The 14,873-nt window shown below is 40.3% G+C and overlaps 1 protein-coding gene across 4 annotated transcripts in view; it reads right to left on the minus strand.

The window, feature by feature from the left end:
* Window positions 1-2,185: 2,185 nt before the first annotated feature.
* Window positions 2,186-14,873, minus strand: part of LOC139630539 (MICOS complex subunit mic25a-like) — a 51,302-nt gene continuing 38,614 nt past the window's right edge. For all 4 annotated transcript variants that reach the window (XM_071494096.1, XM_071494097.1, XM_071494098.1 and 1 more), the window contains one exon: window positions 2,186-2,509. In XM_071494096.1, the coding sequence (XP_071350197.1) occupies window positions 2,486-2,509 (24 nt within the window). In that variant the 3' untranslated portion in view covers window positions 2,186-2,485. The remainder of the gene's footprint in view (window positions 2,510-14,873) is intronic.

The raw sequence follows: 14,873 nt of genomic DNA on the forward strand, positions 1-14,873 counted from the left end.
ATTTGCCGACACCTCTTCAGCTGGATGAGAAAGAACAGCTGACAAGAGTGGAACAAAGGAGACGGTGCGGAGCTGCTAAAACATATAACATTAGGCTCCGTGGCTGATTGTCAAACTTGTCTCAAGCTACAGGACGTCTGAGAGGTTAAAGCTCTGGCACCGACTCAAGGAATGGCTTTTCAGACAAACACCTGTATTTAAGCGGGTGGAAAAAAGACAATTACTGTATGTTGGCTGCAGAGTGAGCATTACGGCGGCAACAACACACACTCACACGCACGCTCTGCTTTATGCACATTTTCTGCAAACTGTTGTAGTCAACTGGGCCCAGTAATTGTCAAGGACTGGAAATCAATAGTGGCGCATTGAAAGGCGTGAGCAGCCATCTTCTAACCTCGCTCCATGCAGCTGTCTCCCCCAATCAAAGCTGGGCTAGTTACCATGGCAACCTCAATCCAATGCCTTTCACAGTAATAAGGTGGGAAAAGAAAGGCATGGCACTGAAGGTGCAGGGTTGACATGGAGCTGGAGGAGAAGGAGGGAGTGAAAAATAAATCAAGTTCTTAAGAGATGCTGTAAAAAAAAAAAAAAAAATTACAGGAACTGAGAGTTTCAGCTGTGGCGCATGCGCTGTGATGAGACTCATTCAAATTGAACAAACCTCAGCTTCCTTAAAAAAACTGAAAAAACAAACATCACCCCGCCATCAAGATTGTGTTTATCTCATTTTGTCACCAAACCACATTCAAAACATTTCATAAAGTCCAGCCTTACATTTTTTTCACCCATTGTGCTCTCTTATCCGATATATTGGTGAAATATCCGTGATATTTCTGTAATTCAGCCAATTTAATTAAAGGGGGTGGGTTTCTAATAAAAGCCAAATGGCAGATAGCAGCGCCTGGGCTTTTCAGGGGCTTGTTTAATCAGAGAATTGCTGAATGGGAGAAGGCAATAACACAGTGAATAGAGGCTGGTATTTGTAAAGAAATGTCACAGAGAGAGGAAGGATATGAGAGTCACTGGCTAAAACCTCTAATATGGTGCTGGCTTTAATATAGGTAATATGTGCATCATGTCTGTTGGGTTGGAGCTGCCTAATCCCTGGTGAGAAGGCAGAGTTTGTAGTTGGTGGTGTTCAGCGACTCACACACAAAACTGCACTGACAGACACACACATGCACACACTCCTAAATCAATTTCTTCATCATTTCATTGGTCTCTGTCTTTCACTTTACTAGATTTCTATAATAGAGCATATATTGTATGGATTGGTCAATGGCACTGTGCATGTTACGTGCTGATCGATGCCATGGTGGCAAGTGGGAGTGAAACTGATCAATAGATCGCTCCTCACAGCTATCATTAACAAATACTCTCCACTACATTTACACTGACTGCCACTTGTGTGAATGTGGATTTATATCCAGGCACAAGTATGTGGGCATATTATAAGGCCATTAATATTCTCAGTGTGTCTGCTGTGTGATTGTGTGTATGTGTGCAATATATGTGTATGTACGTGTGTCTGTGTGTTTATGCGATAACAAGCCTCTGTCATTCTGAGGGTGGCCAACCATGTCCATATATAAGTGGAAATGAGTCCCACTCTTTCACACACACACACACATACACATACACACACACACACACACACACACACACACACACACACACACAGGGAGAGGGTTAAGTGTGTGTGTGTGTGTTTGTGTGTGTGTGTGTGTGTACAGAGTAGTGCTCTGTGTGCTGACCTTCAGGGTTATCTGGAAGGCTCCTCCACACCTTGCTGCTAGCACTAACCCCCCATCACCATGGCAACACAGCTAGCAGGGACAATATGTGGCCCGTCCAGTGTGTTGCTCATACGCACGCACTCACGCAAGCACCTTTACGTGACGACACACAGACACACACACACACATACGCACACATTAACACTTACACACTTCACTATTCATCTGTCGTCCACTTCATTTATCCCTCATTTCCTTCACTTTCCTTTTCCTTCTCTCTCTCCCTTAATGAAATCATGAGCACGACACACAATCAAGCCCCTGGGCCTGTACAGCATTGTCAGAAGGGTGCACACGACCCCATTTTCAGTAGTGGAAGCATTATTAGCGTGGTATGACAAGAGTGCGCCACATACACACATGCACACAAGACACAAAGACACACAACCTGCAGTCTCATCACCACCAGATCACTGGGATTTATTTCTGCCGTGGCAGGGGTGTGCCGGCGCAACTTGACAATAAATCAACACATCATACACTCTGGAGTGACAAGTCAAGATAATACACTCAAAAACTAAGAAGGATCGTGAGTGTGAAAGAGGAGCTGGTTATTCAGTGATGGTGGCTAAATAAATGGATGGATGGACGGATAGGAGAAGGACAGAAGGCAAGAAATGGATGGATCTGATGTTTTTCTCTGCTTCTCCGCTTCTTCACTTCTTCTGTTCCTGCTTTCTTTGGGTTTCTCAGCCGTGATTTGTCAGTGAGCTCTGAAAAGGAAGGAGAGAGACAAGGAGGGGGAAGGGTAGAAAAGAAGAGAAAGTGTCAAATTATAAATTTACATTACTAGAACCCAAGGGGAAACTCGCAAAAGTAACGTTGCATCACAGGAAATCCCGTCCCTGAGCAGCCACAGAGTCACACTGCACATTACCAACAATGCACAGAAGGTACCACCTTTAAATATCAAAATATCACTTTGAGAAAGCTCAGCACTTCTCCTGTTTTCCTGAAACCTAACTTAGACTCTTGACGGCAAAGTGCATTTCTTATAATCATTGCTGTCTTGTGCCTTGTATTAACTGTATAGCTAGCTAGCTGTCTAGCTAAATCGTCTACCTAGTAAAATGTTTGGAGTAGATATTTAAAATGCAGACTCCTCTATCTGCAATGTAAGTTCAATATCTGTTTCATACATATACATTATTATGTAATTGACTACGTGCCCAGAGAGAGACAAAGAGCAAACTAGTGTAGCTTTATTTTTTGGTAACAAATATGCTCAAAGGACACCAATGTCACAAGCAGATCATTCCAGGTCTACTAGCCCCAAAACCTGAAGCCATAGATTTCAGTTTTTTTTAAGGGCTCTTTCTCTGATTTTGGGAGATGATCCTCACTCACTTGGAGACAGGACTCATTCATCAGGAACTTTCTTTGAGGAAAGGAACCAATTCCATTTCAAATGACAATGTTTTTGATGTGGACTAGTGCAACTCTTGCATTTATTCAACTAACAGGACAACATTTACATTCATCCTTAAGTGTAAGACATAAAAACATGATGTATACACGTTGGGAGTGTTGCATGTGGCAACACACACACACACACACACACACACACACACACACACACACACACACACACACACACACACACACTCTCAAGCTCTAATCCAATCCAATGAATCACAGTAGCTGCAGGGAGGTCTGAAGTGGTTTATTGGTACAACAGACCCACACTTGAGATATTTTGGCCACACTCATAAACTGAACAGAGGGAATTTTTGTGAAATCGCTGTGCAACAGCAACAACTGTAAAGACCAAGTAACCATTCAAACAAACTTGTCTACTGAAAAAAAACCTTTGAGCATGGCACTTTAACCACAACTACTCTGCACCTTAAATTCCAAGAGCTTGTGACTGCCTTATACTTGCTTATCAGTGCTCCGCACTGTTGCATGCGTGGCAGTTGTAGAGGATGAAGGCCGAGAGTAATGACAACCTTATTTAATTTATTAGTCCACGCAAAATAGAGGCACTGCAGGGGGCTGAGGTGGTGTGCATCGAGAGTTGCATTTAATACACTGACTGGAGCAGTATGTTCCATCTAAACTCACTCAAACTGCAAAACCCCTCTTTCATTATTGTTCTATTGTTTTTACATACAAGTATGTAATATTTGTAACATTTGCTGTATTGCACATATTGTACTGGATAAATGCATCAGAAAAATCGACTGTCTTGTTTGAACATGGTGATTTTTTGTCAATTTTTTTGGACAGTGATCATCTTTTTCATAATTTTTTAAAATGTTTTCACTGTGGAACTTGCTACCACATACCAAAAATAAGGTCAAATATAATATCATCACCCATCAAATTACTTAGCAAGAATCACTGTCAGGTTATGTGGATTTGAAGGTAGCATTTTCATGCTGCAATGTTTGCCTTATACTGCTTGGTTTCTTGTCTTATTTTATCTGCTGTATATCAACTGCTTCTGAAAGAAATGATTAATATACTGACACTAATCTTGCGTGTTTACAAAGAAGTTAAAAGTCAAACTACGGTGCTGAAAAAAATGTGTTATACCACGTTCATCTGTGAGACAAGACTCTTGTAAGACTATTCTTTGTCACTGGCTCGAAAATAAAAACACAAAAAATGCACTGGAATGTGACCACAGTAGATTGGTCTGATGACTTAACAGACATCTGGTTTCTTATTGGGTTTTTACTTTTATTTCAGATGAAGAATTTCATTCCAAAACACAATAAATTCATGTAAAAAGCTACTTCCTACTTGCTTACTGTTCTTTGGAAGTTGACAATTAAATGAAGGCTTTTAAGATGAACTATCACTCTATCATACTTAGGATAAGAAAAATAGCTCCTGTAGACATTATTAAAGATGGTGTTTTAGAAGGCTGGCCTACTATAAGGTACAACTAAACACCTCTTGTGTCAATACACACACAGACACAGTCACAGAAAGAGACACAGGGCAACCCAGGGTTAGTGAAGCATTAGCTTGTGGCTGCTGGGTGGGCTAGTTGGCATGCTAACTACCTCGGTGCTCGGCTGGCAGGCAGATATGCTGGCGGGCAGGTTAGCTGTTCACTTGCCAAGTGCATCCGAGGGCATCGCAGCCTGTGCCACTGAATTGGAGATGAGCGGCAAATGTGACAAGGGGATTTCGCTTTGCTGTTCCACTCACGTCCTGAGATATAAAGAGGGACAGTGTGTGTCTGCGTACGTGCATGAAAATGCACTATTTGTGTGAAAGTGGCTCTGTTTGTGTGTGTAGGGAGTTTATGCACGCTTGTGTGTGTAGATGCTTGCATGTGTGAGTGTGTGGTGGCAGGGCGTGTTGGTACTGCCACACTCATATACAGCAGTGTGATGGGACATTATGCCTCATGCATAGTGTATGAAGTAGTTCCTGAATTTCAAACTGACCCCTAGAACCTCCCACAGTACACACAGTTCAATTTGGAGCCCCAGGCCCAAATTTGGACTGCCGCCATCCACACTTGGATAATTCAAAGACAGGAAAAGCTTTTTATGCACGTCACCTTGGGCAGGGAGGGCAGCCAAATACTCTAGTTCTAGGTCTGCATTAAATTTAAGACTTACACTCAGTTGCCAGTTTATTAGGTACACCAAGTTAAAGCTAATGCAGTTAAATCCATGTGCTCTGCAATAAATCCTACACTTATCTTGCACTATTTTTGTACATTTTTGACTATTTGTCAGATCGAGGCATGACAATATCAAATCCAGACATTATATATAGCAATAATTTTATTGTGAGGTCAAAAAAAGCCACAGTGTGATTTGTTGTTCTCCCTTATTTTCACTTTCTCAATCTATTCACATTAGTTTAAACTTATTTCTACACTCTGTTGGTGCAAATAGTGCAAAGTTGAACCAGCAACTCTACTTCATTATCACTGACTCTTGCTGAGATGGAAAAGTGTCTGTGGAGATTAGATTTGAAACACACAAAAACACTGATTCGCACACACAAATACAGACACACAAACACATGTTTTCTTCCACATGTCAGTTTCCATCCAATTAGAGAGCAGTGTGAGGAGTAAATAGCAGTTAGAACAACAGTGTACACTCGTGGGGGGACGCTCACCCCCATGGTCATAAGCTAATGGGCAACATACAGGCAGCAGCCCAACATGTAAACACACATCTGCACCACATATAATAAGATGCTCACTCACGCACATACACACAAACACACTAGACACGCTCACTTGCCTTTTCTCTGTGAAAAACAAAAATAATAGACAAGTAGAAAATCAATAACTGTCTTCTCTGCTCAGTGCTAACAGCACTCAGTTCTCTCTCTCTCTCTCTCTCTCTCCCTCTCTCTCTCTCTCTGGAGGGACGGAGACAGTTGCCAGGCAGGACTGTCAATCAGACACTCGCAGAGTGGCTGGGCTATGGCTGCTTTATAAACACACAGCCATCCACTGATTACACAGTCAGTAAGACAGCCAGACAGTCAATTAGTCAGCCAGTTGAGGAAGCCTCTTAGTCAGTCAGTTAGTGGGTTAGTTATGTGCACAGGACAGGTCTAAACTGCTCAATCAGTCAGTCAGTCAGTCTGTATGTTGGTCAGTCAGTTGGTTGTTTGGTTAGTGAGCTGCACTGACTGACTGAACTATTGATTTAGTCAGATAGTTGTTTAGTTAGTCAGTTAAGTTGCTGAATAGAAGCAATCAGTCGCTCAGTCTGTAAATCATCAGCTTAACAGTTGAGTTGAACAGTCATTGATTTAACATCAGTCAGTGATGTCATTTGATGAAACCTCAGTTGATAATTAAGCTGGATATAAAGATGTTTTTAAGGGTGAGAAAATAATAATAAGGGCAGAATGTATCAATGGGTTCAATCAAGTGGCAAACTTAAATGTATTGTACAGTTAAGCTGATTATATCACCTTCATCAACTTTTGAATCTTTTTAGCCCACCACTTTCAACTGAACTGAAATACCTTGACAACTATTGGATGGATTGCCATGAAATGTTGTACAGACATTCATGGTATCCAGAGGATGAATGCTGATGACTTTGGTCATCCCCTCAATTTTTTCAAGGCCAAAACAGCCTATAAACAATGTGGGATATTGTATTTTGATATAATTTAACATGTCTATTTGCCTAAATTATTTATTTACTCACAATTATATTTTTGTTCTTTTCTGTAGTGAATTTAGATATTTGGTCACTTTTTTATTTTCAGTGATCCCTTCATTCCTATCAACACAATGTCATGGTAATGGTGCTTAATGTAGTTACATTAATCTTTACTTCTGCTGACAGGCATGACATTGTCTCACTCTAGATAAGCAGGAAAAGCAATAATATTCCTTAAAAGCGACCAAAAAGGAAGCCATTCCTTTAACATACCTATACACATAAACTGAAGACCAAATTAACCCATGTCAAACAGATTGAGCAGTTCCCATTTCTAACAATCTGATGATTAAGAGTTTAATGACAGTTCCATTCACAGAGTAAAAGAACACCTCAGTTGTCACCTTGCCAGTGCCTTTGTCACAATTTACCCCGACACCTTATCTGCAGCCAAATGAAGTGAGACTCATGGCAGCTCAAAGCAGACAGGAGGATACTGATCACATGTAACAGAGAAAGTGTGCAGCATGCAGGAGATGTTCAGCTAGATGCTCATGTAGTGTTATATAGATTTGAAAGACAGAGAGAGAGAACGAGTGTTGGAGGACGGGTGAGGAGAAGGACATGAAAAAGAACAGCTAATCTTTATGTGGCCTCTGCCTTCACAGGGTGGTTGCCTTGGAAATGATGGATGTGAAGTAGAGCTGGGATGGAAGGAGGGAAAGAGAGAGATGTAAAGAGACAGAAATATGTGAGTTAGCATGTATCTGCACACCATATATATTAGTACAATATATTCTCACACATATGCGCATGTCAACATTTTTTTTTCCTTACCAAAGCCCAATAATGGTATGAAATGCAAATAAAAAGAAATCTAAATGATAATGGTGATTTATAGAATGAAAATGGTAGAGAGAAAAATATGGACAATTTTTCGAGTAGCAATCACACAGAGGCTATAATCAGTGTAGGAGTAGTAGCTAGTATTCTATGAGGGCAATATTAATGACGGGGATATAACAATATACACAACTGTCTGGGTGTGTGTATATATATATATATTTGTGTGTGCATGTGTGTGTCTGTTGAAGGACCAGATTGCTGCTGTATAGAGTGGCTCTGTTATCAGATTAGAGTTAGAAGGCAGGCCAAGGCTCACAGTGGGGCTCACCACCTGCTACTACTGATAGTCCCCCCCACACACACGTGCACACAAACACACATTTTTCCTTATTTCTATACAACAATCCTAAAATCAAATATTTTTTTTGTCTCAGTCTCTTCTTCCTCTCCCACAGTAATGATTGACAGCACCTACTCCTCTCTTTTCTTCTTTCAATACTTTCTGCCATTCCCTCATCCCTCCTGCTGACAGAACCTCTCCACTTCTCTCCATTCATCCTCTCCACATTCCTTCCATCATCCACTCATTCCTACTGTATCTCTCTTTTACAGTTTTCTATTAACCCTTCCTCACTGACAGGCTCTCCTAAGCCTCTTTCTCCCCCGTTTTCCTCTCTTTCATCACTCTTTCATCCATCCATTCCCCCATTGACAGGCACCTTATATTCTTTTTACATCCCTGCTACAAAGAATCATCCCCGTTTTTTTCTCTTTATAGCTGGAAATAGCAGAATTGCTCCTCTTCCTATCAATCAATCTCTTCACCTGGACAAACAGAACAGGTTTGAGTAAGATGTCTTGATTTTTTTTTTTTTTATGGGATTTGCTATGTTCAGAAATAGCTGAGTGTTTTTCATGGGTAACAGTCTAAACATTTTATTAGGACTGAATGTTGTCTGAGAGGTGCTTAAGATGCTCCTGGCACTACATTTAGAAAAGGATGGCTGTCTGTAAACATTGGTGACTTTGCATTTAAAAGTAGCTTGTGTGGAAAATGTCACTTAAAATGTTTTGAAGAGGGTGAATAGCTCTGTACAGATACACAAGCTGCTCAGATACTGACATATACACAGATGTACACATACACAGTCAAGCAACACACACAAAAACACACATGGCACGACTGATGGTGACATTAAGAGAGAAAAAAACCCACAGCACTTAACATGGGAGGATCCATCTGTAAACCCACACACTCCAGATTCCTCACTCACAGACTCCTCACTCCAGACACACACTCATACAAAACCATAAGAAATATTTTCTTTTTTAAATCTCTGTTTCTTTGTACTCTGTACCTAAAGCTCTAAGAGTCTTGAAAGGAGCTCAAGGTGAGACTGTAGACACACTTTACTCTCTTGACCTGATGCATAATGCAGTCCCTGTCTCCGAATTCTAATGCTGACCGTCAGAACTGCACTAATCTCGAAGTTTACTGGGGTCACAACTAACAATTAGTTTTTATCATTTATTAGTCTATCTTTTAATTAATTTATTTACATGTGGCGAGCTAGCTTTGTAGTTGGCAGGAAGCAGATAAAACTATATATTAAGGCTCCAAAAGTGAAGAGGTAACTGTAATATAAGTGACCTATTGCTCAGTTACAGGCTGTTCATAATATCCCTGCATCAAGTTTCAGATACTCACAAATTCAACACTATGTCAGGAAGCATATGTCCAATTTTGAAATCTTGGATGAGCATGAGTTGCTGAAGGCAATAAATAAATTTGATCCTGTTACTCGCAGGGCTGTTTCCCTTTTTTTTTTTTTAAATCAGATCTTACTCTGTTCAACACAGCATGACTTAAACAGGCGTGGGCAGACGAGCTGAATGTAGAACTAAAATATGAGGTCTGGGCTGAATGTTTAAAGAGTATGATGTGGTCTGTATGATGACTGAGGTTGGTACACAGTCCATGTATCAATTTTCTGTCATGAATCAAATAGATTAATTGAGTGATCCCTCCAGCACTAGAGCGTACCTTAATCTACAATAAACCTTAGTTTCCCCTTAAATCCAGCCCGAGCCATCATACAGCTCCATGAAAAAGTGAGTACCAGCAAAAGTGTCCTGACTCTGGCAGTGTAAAATGTAAATAGCATAAAAACTCAAGAACACAAACACATGCTCTCTAGTGTCGCCTCACTGCAGCATCTTCTACTCAACAGTAACTATTTCCAGTGTTACCTTATTGTTAACTTCACCTTGAAACCAGTCAGAAGCATTCTGTACATAATATTCCAAATAGTTTAAAAATATCTTTCTCTTTGTTAATCTCATTTGCTGATGGCGGGCACATGAACTCTTGCTTATCCCACCAGCTGTATTTACATCCTGACAGGACATTTCTAAGCACTGCTGTGTACAAACAGTAGGGTTTTTAATTGCTCTGTGCAAACACAGGTTTTCACTTCATCACATCATGGGTTGTTCCAGCTGTGAATGTAAGCCTGGGTGCGTTTGTAGAAAGGAACTTTTTTGTGGGTTTGTGTTTTTCTAACCTTCCTACAGATTCGTACTTGTCTCTATTTTGGCACAGTTTTCTGCCTTCTCATGTTGATTACCTGCTCCATTTACAATGCCTTCTTTTACAATCCCTATTCAGGCTGAAGGTCTTTACAGCACTCAACGATGTCCCATATATCACTGATGCATACAACATCATTATGTGTTACAGTGATTACAGCCATTTAATTTCAATGGCACATGTAGGCTTACGATTTCTGTGGGATGGAAGAGAGGTGAAGTACTGTATCCCTTCCCCATACAGTGAAGCAGGTCAGGCCATTTTATGACAAGTAGGATAATCATTAACATGCTAATCTTGTTGTACTTTCAAAATGTACCGATCAATATCGACATCAGCCAGAGGTGCAGCCACTGTTTCAAAGTGGTGTTGATTTAATCTGTTTCATTTTTTCATCCTCATTTGCATACTATCAGTCCCCTATCAGGGCTCCCACCACCCCCCAATTCCATTTTTTACCTGGTGGAAATACAGGTGCTAATTTCAAATGCTTACTGCACATGTTAAAAGCTGCAATTGAGACAGATTTCTGATTACCTTTAAAAATAGCACCATGTACTCATGTACAAATGCACCTGTTCCACATACTGTGTTGTTATAGCAATGCTCCATAAAGCTTGGGCAATCAAGGGAGAAACAGAGAGGCACTTAACCAAGCATCTCAGAGGCCAACACTAGCTCTCACACACTCTCACATCAGGGTAGGCAAATACTGCATTCAGGAGACCAGTGGGATAAAGTGGGTTAAGTATATGGGATACAGTGGCAAGTGTTGCTCCAATGCCATTGGCCCCTGCTGATGGTATTAAATGGCACAGCACTAGCATTAGCATTCTGCAAATGGTTGGCGCTGGAGGCTTTGAGTATTGTGGGGAAGGGATGCTTACAGCAAGTGGTGGTTTGAGAACCGTGTGTTTGTTGAATGTGACTTTGAGGACAGTTGTGTTTCATCTCAGTGAAAAGGAGGTTGAAAGACAGGACAGATGATGACAGGTAAAAGGATGGACTCGCAAACTCTCTCATAGGCTTAAACTCATGCAAACACACACACACATGCAAGCACACAAACACACAGAGTATAAAAGCTTCCAATGACAATGACCATATAGTGGTAATATATAAGATACTGCCTAACGTCACACCAAAGAGAGACAAAATCCACAAAGCTTCATGATAATGCAGGGCCTTGGTGAGTTGACATTTACCCTGCATCCCTCACATGCACATACACACACAGACACACACACACACACACAAACACACACACACACTTAAGGTCCCATATGCATGACAATAGCCCAGGACCAGAGACACTGACAGGAGAGGGACAGGGGAATGATAGCAGAGAGGAGGTGCAAGGCCATATCCTGACGAAACTGTCTTTAATGGATGGGAAGAATGTGTGAAAAATGTGCATTATATATGTGTGTATGTGTGTATGTATGTATGTGTGTGTGTGTGTGTGTCCATGAATCAACATTAAAACATAAAAGAACTTTTGAGTGACATATAAGGAAGGCTGTGTTACTGTAGATAGTGAGTTGGGTGGACTTCAAGCGGGAGACAGAGAAAGTGAGATAGATACTCTAGTGATGTTCGATCAGGACACTGGCTGAAAAAAGACAGATAAGCAGCGTGGTGGTTTTATTGGCAGATTGATTGACAAACAGACAAAGCTGATGGAACGTAACAGATACATACAGTAGAGTTTACATGAATAAAATCTTGGAAAGCCATTAAAGTCAATGGCAGCTGGGTGGAAGTGACAGAACTAGACAGACAGACAGACCCCATTCAAGACTGTATGGGCCTGGTACTGCGTGATTCCTCCACACAAACTTCAACTTAAGCTTAAATGGGTATCCTGTGTGTTGTAATGTTGAAACAACATACTGAAAAGAGTTAGAACTTAAGGCAAACAGATGGTATTTGATAGGCGTCAAGCTTAATGTACAGAAAGACACAAAAGAGAGAAAGATAAACTTATATTCAAGAAAAGCATGAACCAAAGTTATCAACTTCAGACAAAGATTAATTTTGGGGGGAAAATACAGCATTCTCCCTTTAATCACAGGGAAGAATGTGTCTGCTTTAGAAAATCCTTACAAGCACATACAGATAACAAAAGAACAGAGCTTTTAAGCTGTCGAAAGGTTTTCACTGGGCTAAAAGCTTTTCTGTCTATTTAGTAGTTATGTTATTGTTGCACAAAGCGGAAAAATGTTGCGTTTCTTTTCTAACTCGCTCGCTATTTTATCTGCCCATGAACAGCCAGTTTTTTCAGCTTGTTAGTTTAAACAAAACTGACCTTTTCCCTCTAAATTGCATCTTAAAAATCTTTGGTGTATTATTTCCTTCCTCCAATGTGGAAAAGAAGTGGTCTTACAAAATAACAGAGGTCATATATGTCAGCCTGTGCTAAAGCAAAAAAACTAAAAAAAAAGCTTAGTTCCTTAATAAGATATCCAACACAAAAATTCTGATGTTACCTTAAAGCATATAGTTGTTAAATAGTTTATTTTCTGGTCATTTGTTTTTCAGACATTTTCTGTATGCAATGAATCAAATGGTCTTTTTTTTTTTTTTTGCCATGTAATTTTTCACATTGCACGTGCAATAAATACCACAGATGAGCTCATTTTGGATGAATGTAATTACCTCCTTGACATAAATGATCAAACCTTCTGTTCCACTTTTGGAACAAGCACAGAGGCACCCGTGTTCAGCGAAAGGTAAAACTTCCATTATTAAACAGTCTCAACCTTAACAAAATGTTTCCTCCAGGGTCTACAGAACATTATACATCATAATGAAATATGATCCACTGTTCTCTCTCATGACTAAATCTGCAGCGCGTATTGCTCCCTGTTGACCCTTAACCACCTGCAGCAACACTGAAACTTTTCCTAGTTAAAGTCTCGTCCAAGTGCTCTTCCCTGCCAAGCTGCTGGCTCTGTCAGATCCATTTATAGACAGGCAGACTGGACAGCTGCCTGCGTGTCCAGAGGGGCCTTGGGACTGCCCACTCATTTCTTTTCATTAAGTCTGACTGATTGAGAGCCTCCGGTGGCACCGTTACTTGTCTCCTCTCTCTTTTTGATCCAGTCTCATTTGGGTAGCATTCAAAGGTGCTATTTGATTATCCACATTTTTCCCTAAATCTAAGAAAATCCTAAATTCTATTGTTTATGGGCAGAAATATTGAAAAGCTCTTTTTCAGACTGTATGATTTTAGATGTATGTCATTCCATCTTCTTTTTCTGTGGCTTTCACTGACCCCATCTGCCTACTCTCGTTGCGCTACACATGACCCTGTCCAATCCCTGCCGCTGGCGTTAAAGATACTCTATATGAAGCATGAGACCGTAGTATAATATGGATCCAAGTAATTATAACAGCAAGAGATTTAAAGTAAAGTCTGACAGAACCAAAACTACAGCACACTGTTACAATCAGCTGCTAAGGTTCACCAACTGGAAAGGGCTTTTCAGTGAATACCCTCATCTCCTCACCAAACCTAGCTAAGACCTAGCTAAGATGGCCAGCAGTGCAGATCAGAGCTAATGCACTGGTTGATGCCAGTGATAGAGGTTTTAATATAGGAAGAGGGATACATGGAGGATTGGAACTGGAGGAGAAAGAGATCAACAGTGACAGCAGCATGAAAGAGCCATGAATGAGCAGATACACAAGATGTCTGGATAATTAAGACAGAAAGAGTAAAAGACGAGGTGATATTTGATGGGTGTAGTTTCATAAGACACTAAAATATGAGGTATTTTATATTAATACATTTATATCTTAAATCTAGGAACATTTATATGCCTCTTTAGGTTTGAGCTTGGGACACAGCTCTTCAAAAGTCTTAAAGGTCAATGTGAAAATCCCACCCTCTTCAAAAGAGTAGCACAGGTCACTCTTGAAAAGAAAGATTTAATCTCTGTTAGATTATCCCAAGAAAGAAAGGTTAGACTGAAAAGATTTTGGTGATAAAATGCTTCAGATCACGACTTTCCTTCTTAAACGATCTGAAACTAAAAAAAAGCCTAAACTTTTAGAAATATAGGAATTTCAGGCAGAAAAACTATTTTTAACATATGAATATAGTTCAAAGACTCAACTGTTAAGTGTGCAGTACCAGTGACTGAACAGTAATTCTTATTCTCAGACATAAAGCAGCATCGTCTGGAATCCAAACTACTTTCTCTTTATAAGATATTGCAGGGTCTAAGTCCTGGTTTTCAGCCCACAACACTCACCATGTTCGATACAATGTCTCTCGCTTTTTTAATCCATTTGCTTTTACTCACTCAGTGTCTCTCCCTCTTTCTTTCTCTGACTCTCATTCACACTCACTCTGTCAGGGATATGCCTGATTGAATCTGAATTAAACAAGTGCCTCACGTTTTACACAGAGAGAAACAATTTGCCTCTACTGTGTGGTACTATCTCTTCTTAAAAACATAAACACTCACAATCTGAATTTACACAGCACATGCTCACAAAACACTGACTCCTTTACAAACACGTGTACACTGT

This window comes from Trachinotus anak, unplaced genomic scaffold, assembly GCF_046630095.1.
Source record: "Trachinotus anak isolate AG129_WGS33_773 ecotype Australia unplaced genomic scaffold, CSIRO_AGI_Tana_v1 ptg000013l, whole genome shotgun sequence".
Taxonomy (NCBI): Eukaryota; Metazoa; Chordata; class Actinopteri; order Carangiformes; family Carangidae; genus Trachinotus; species Trachinotus anak.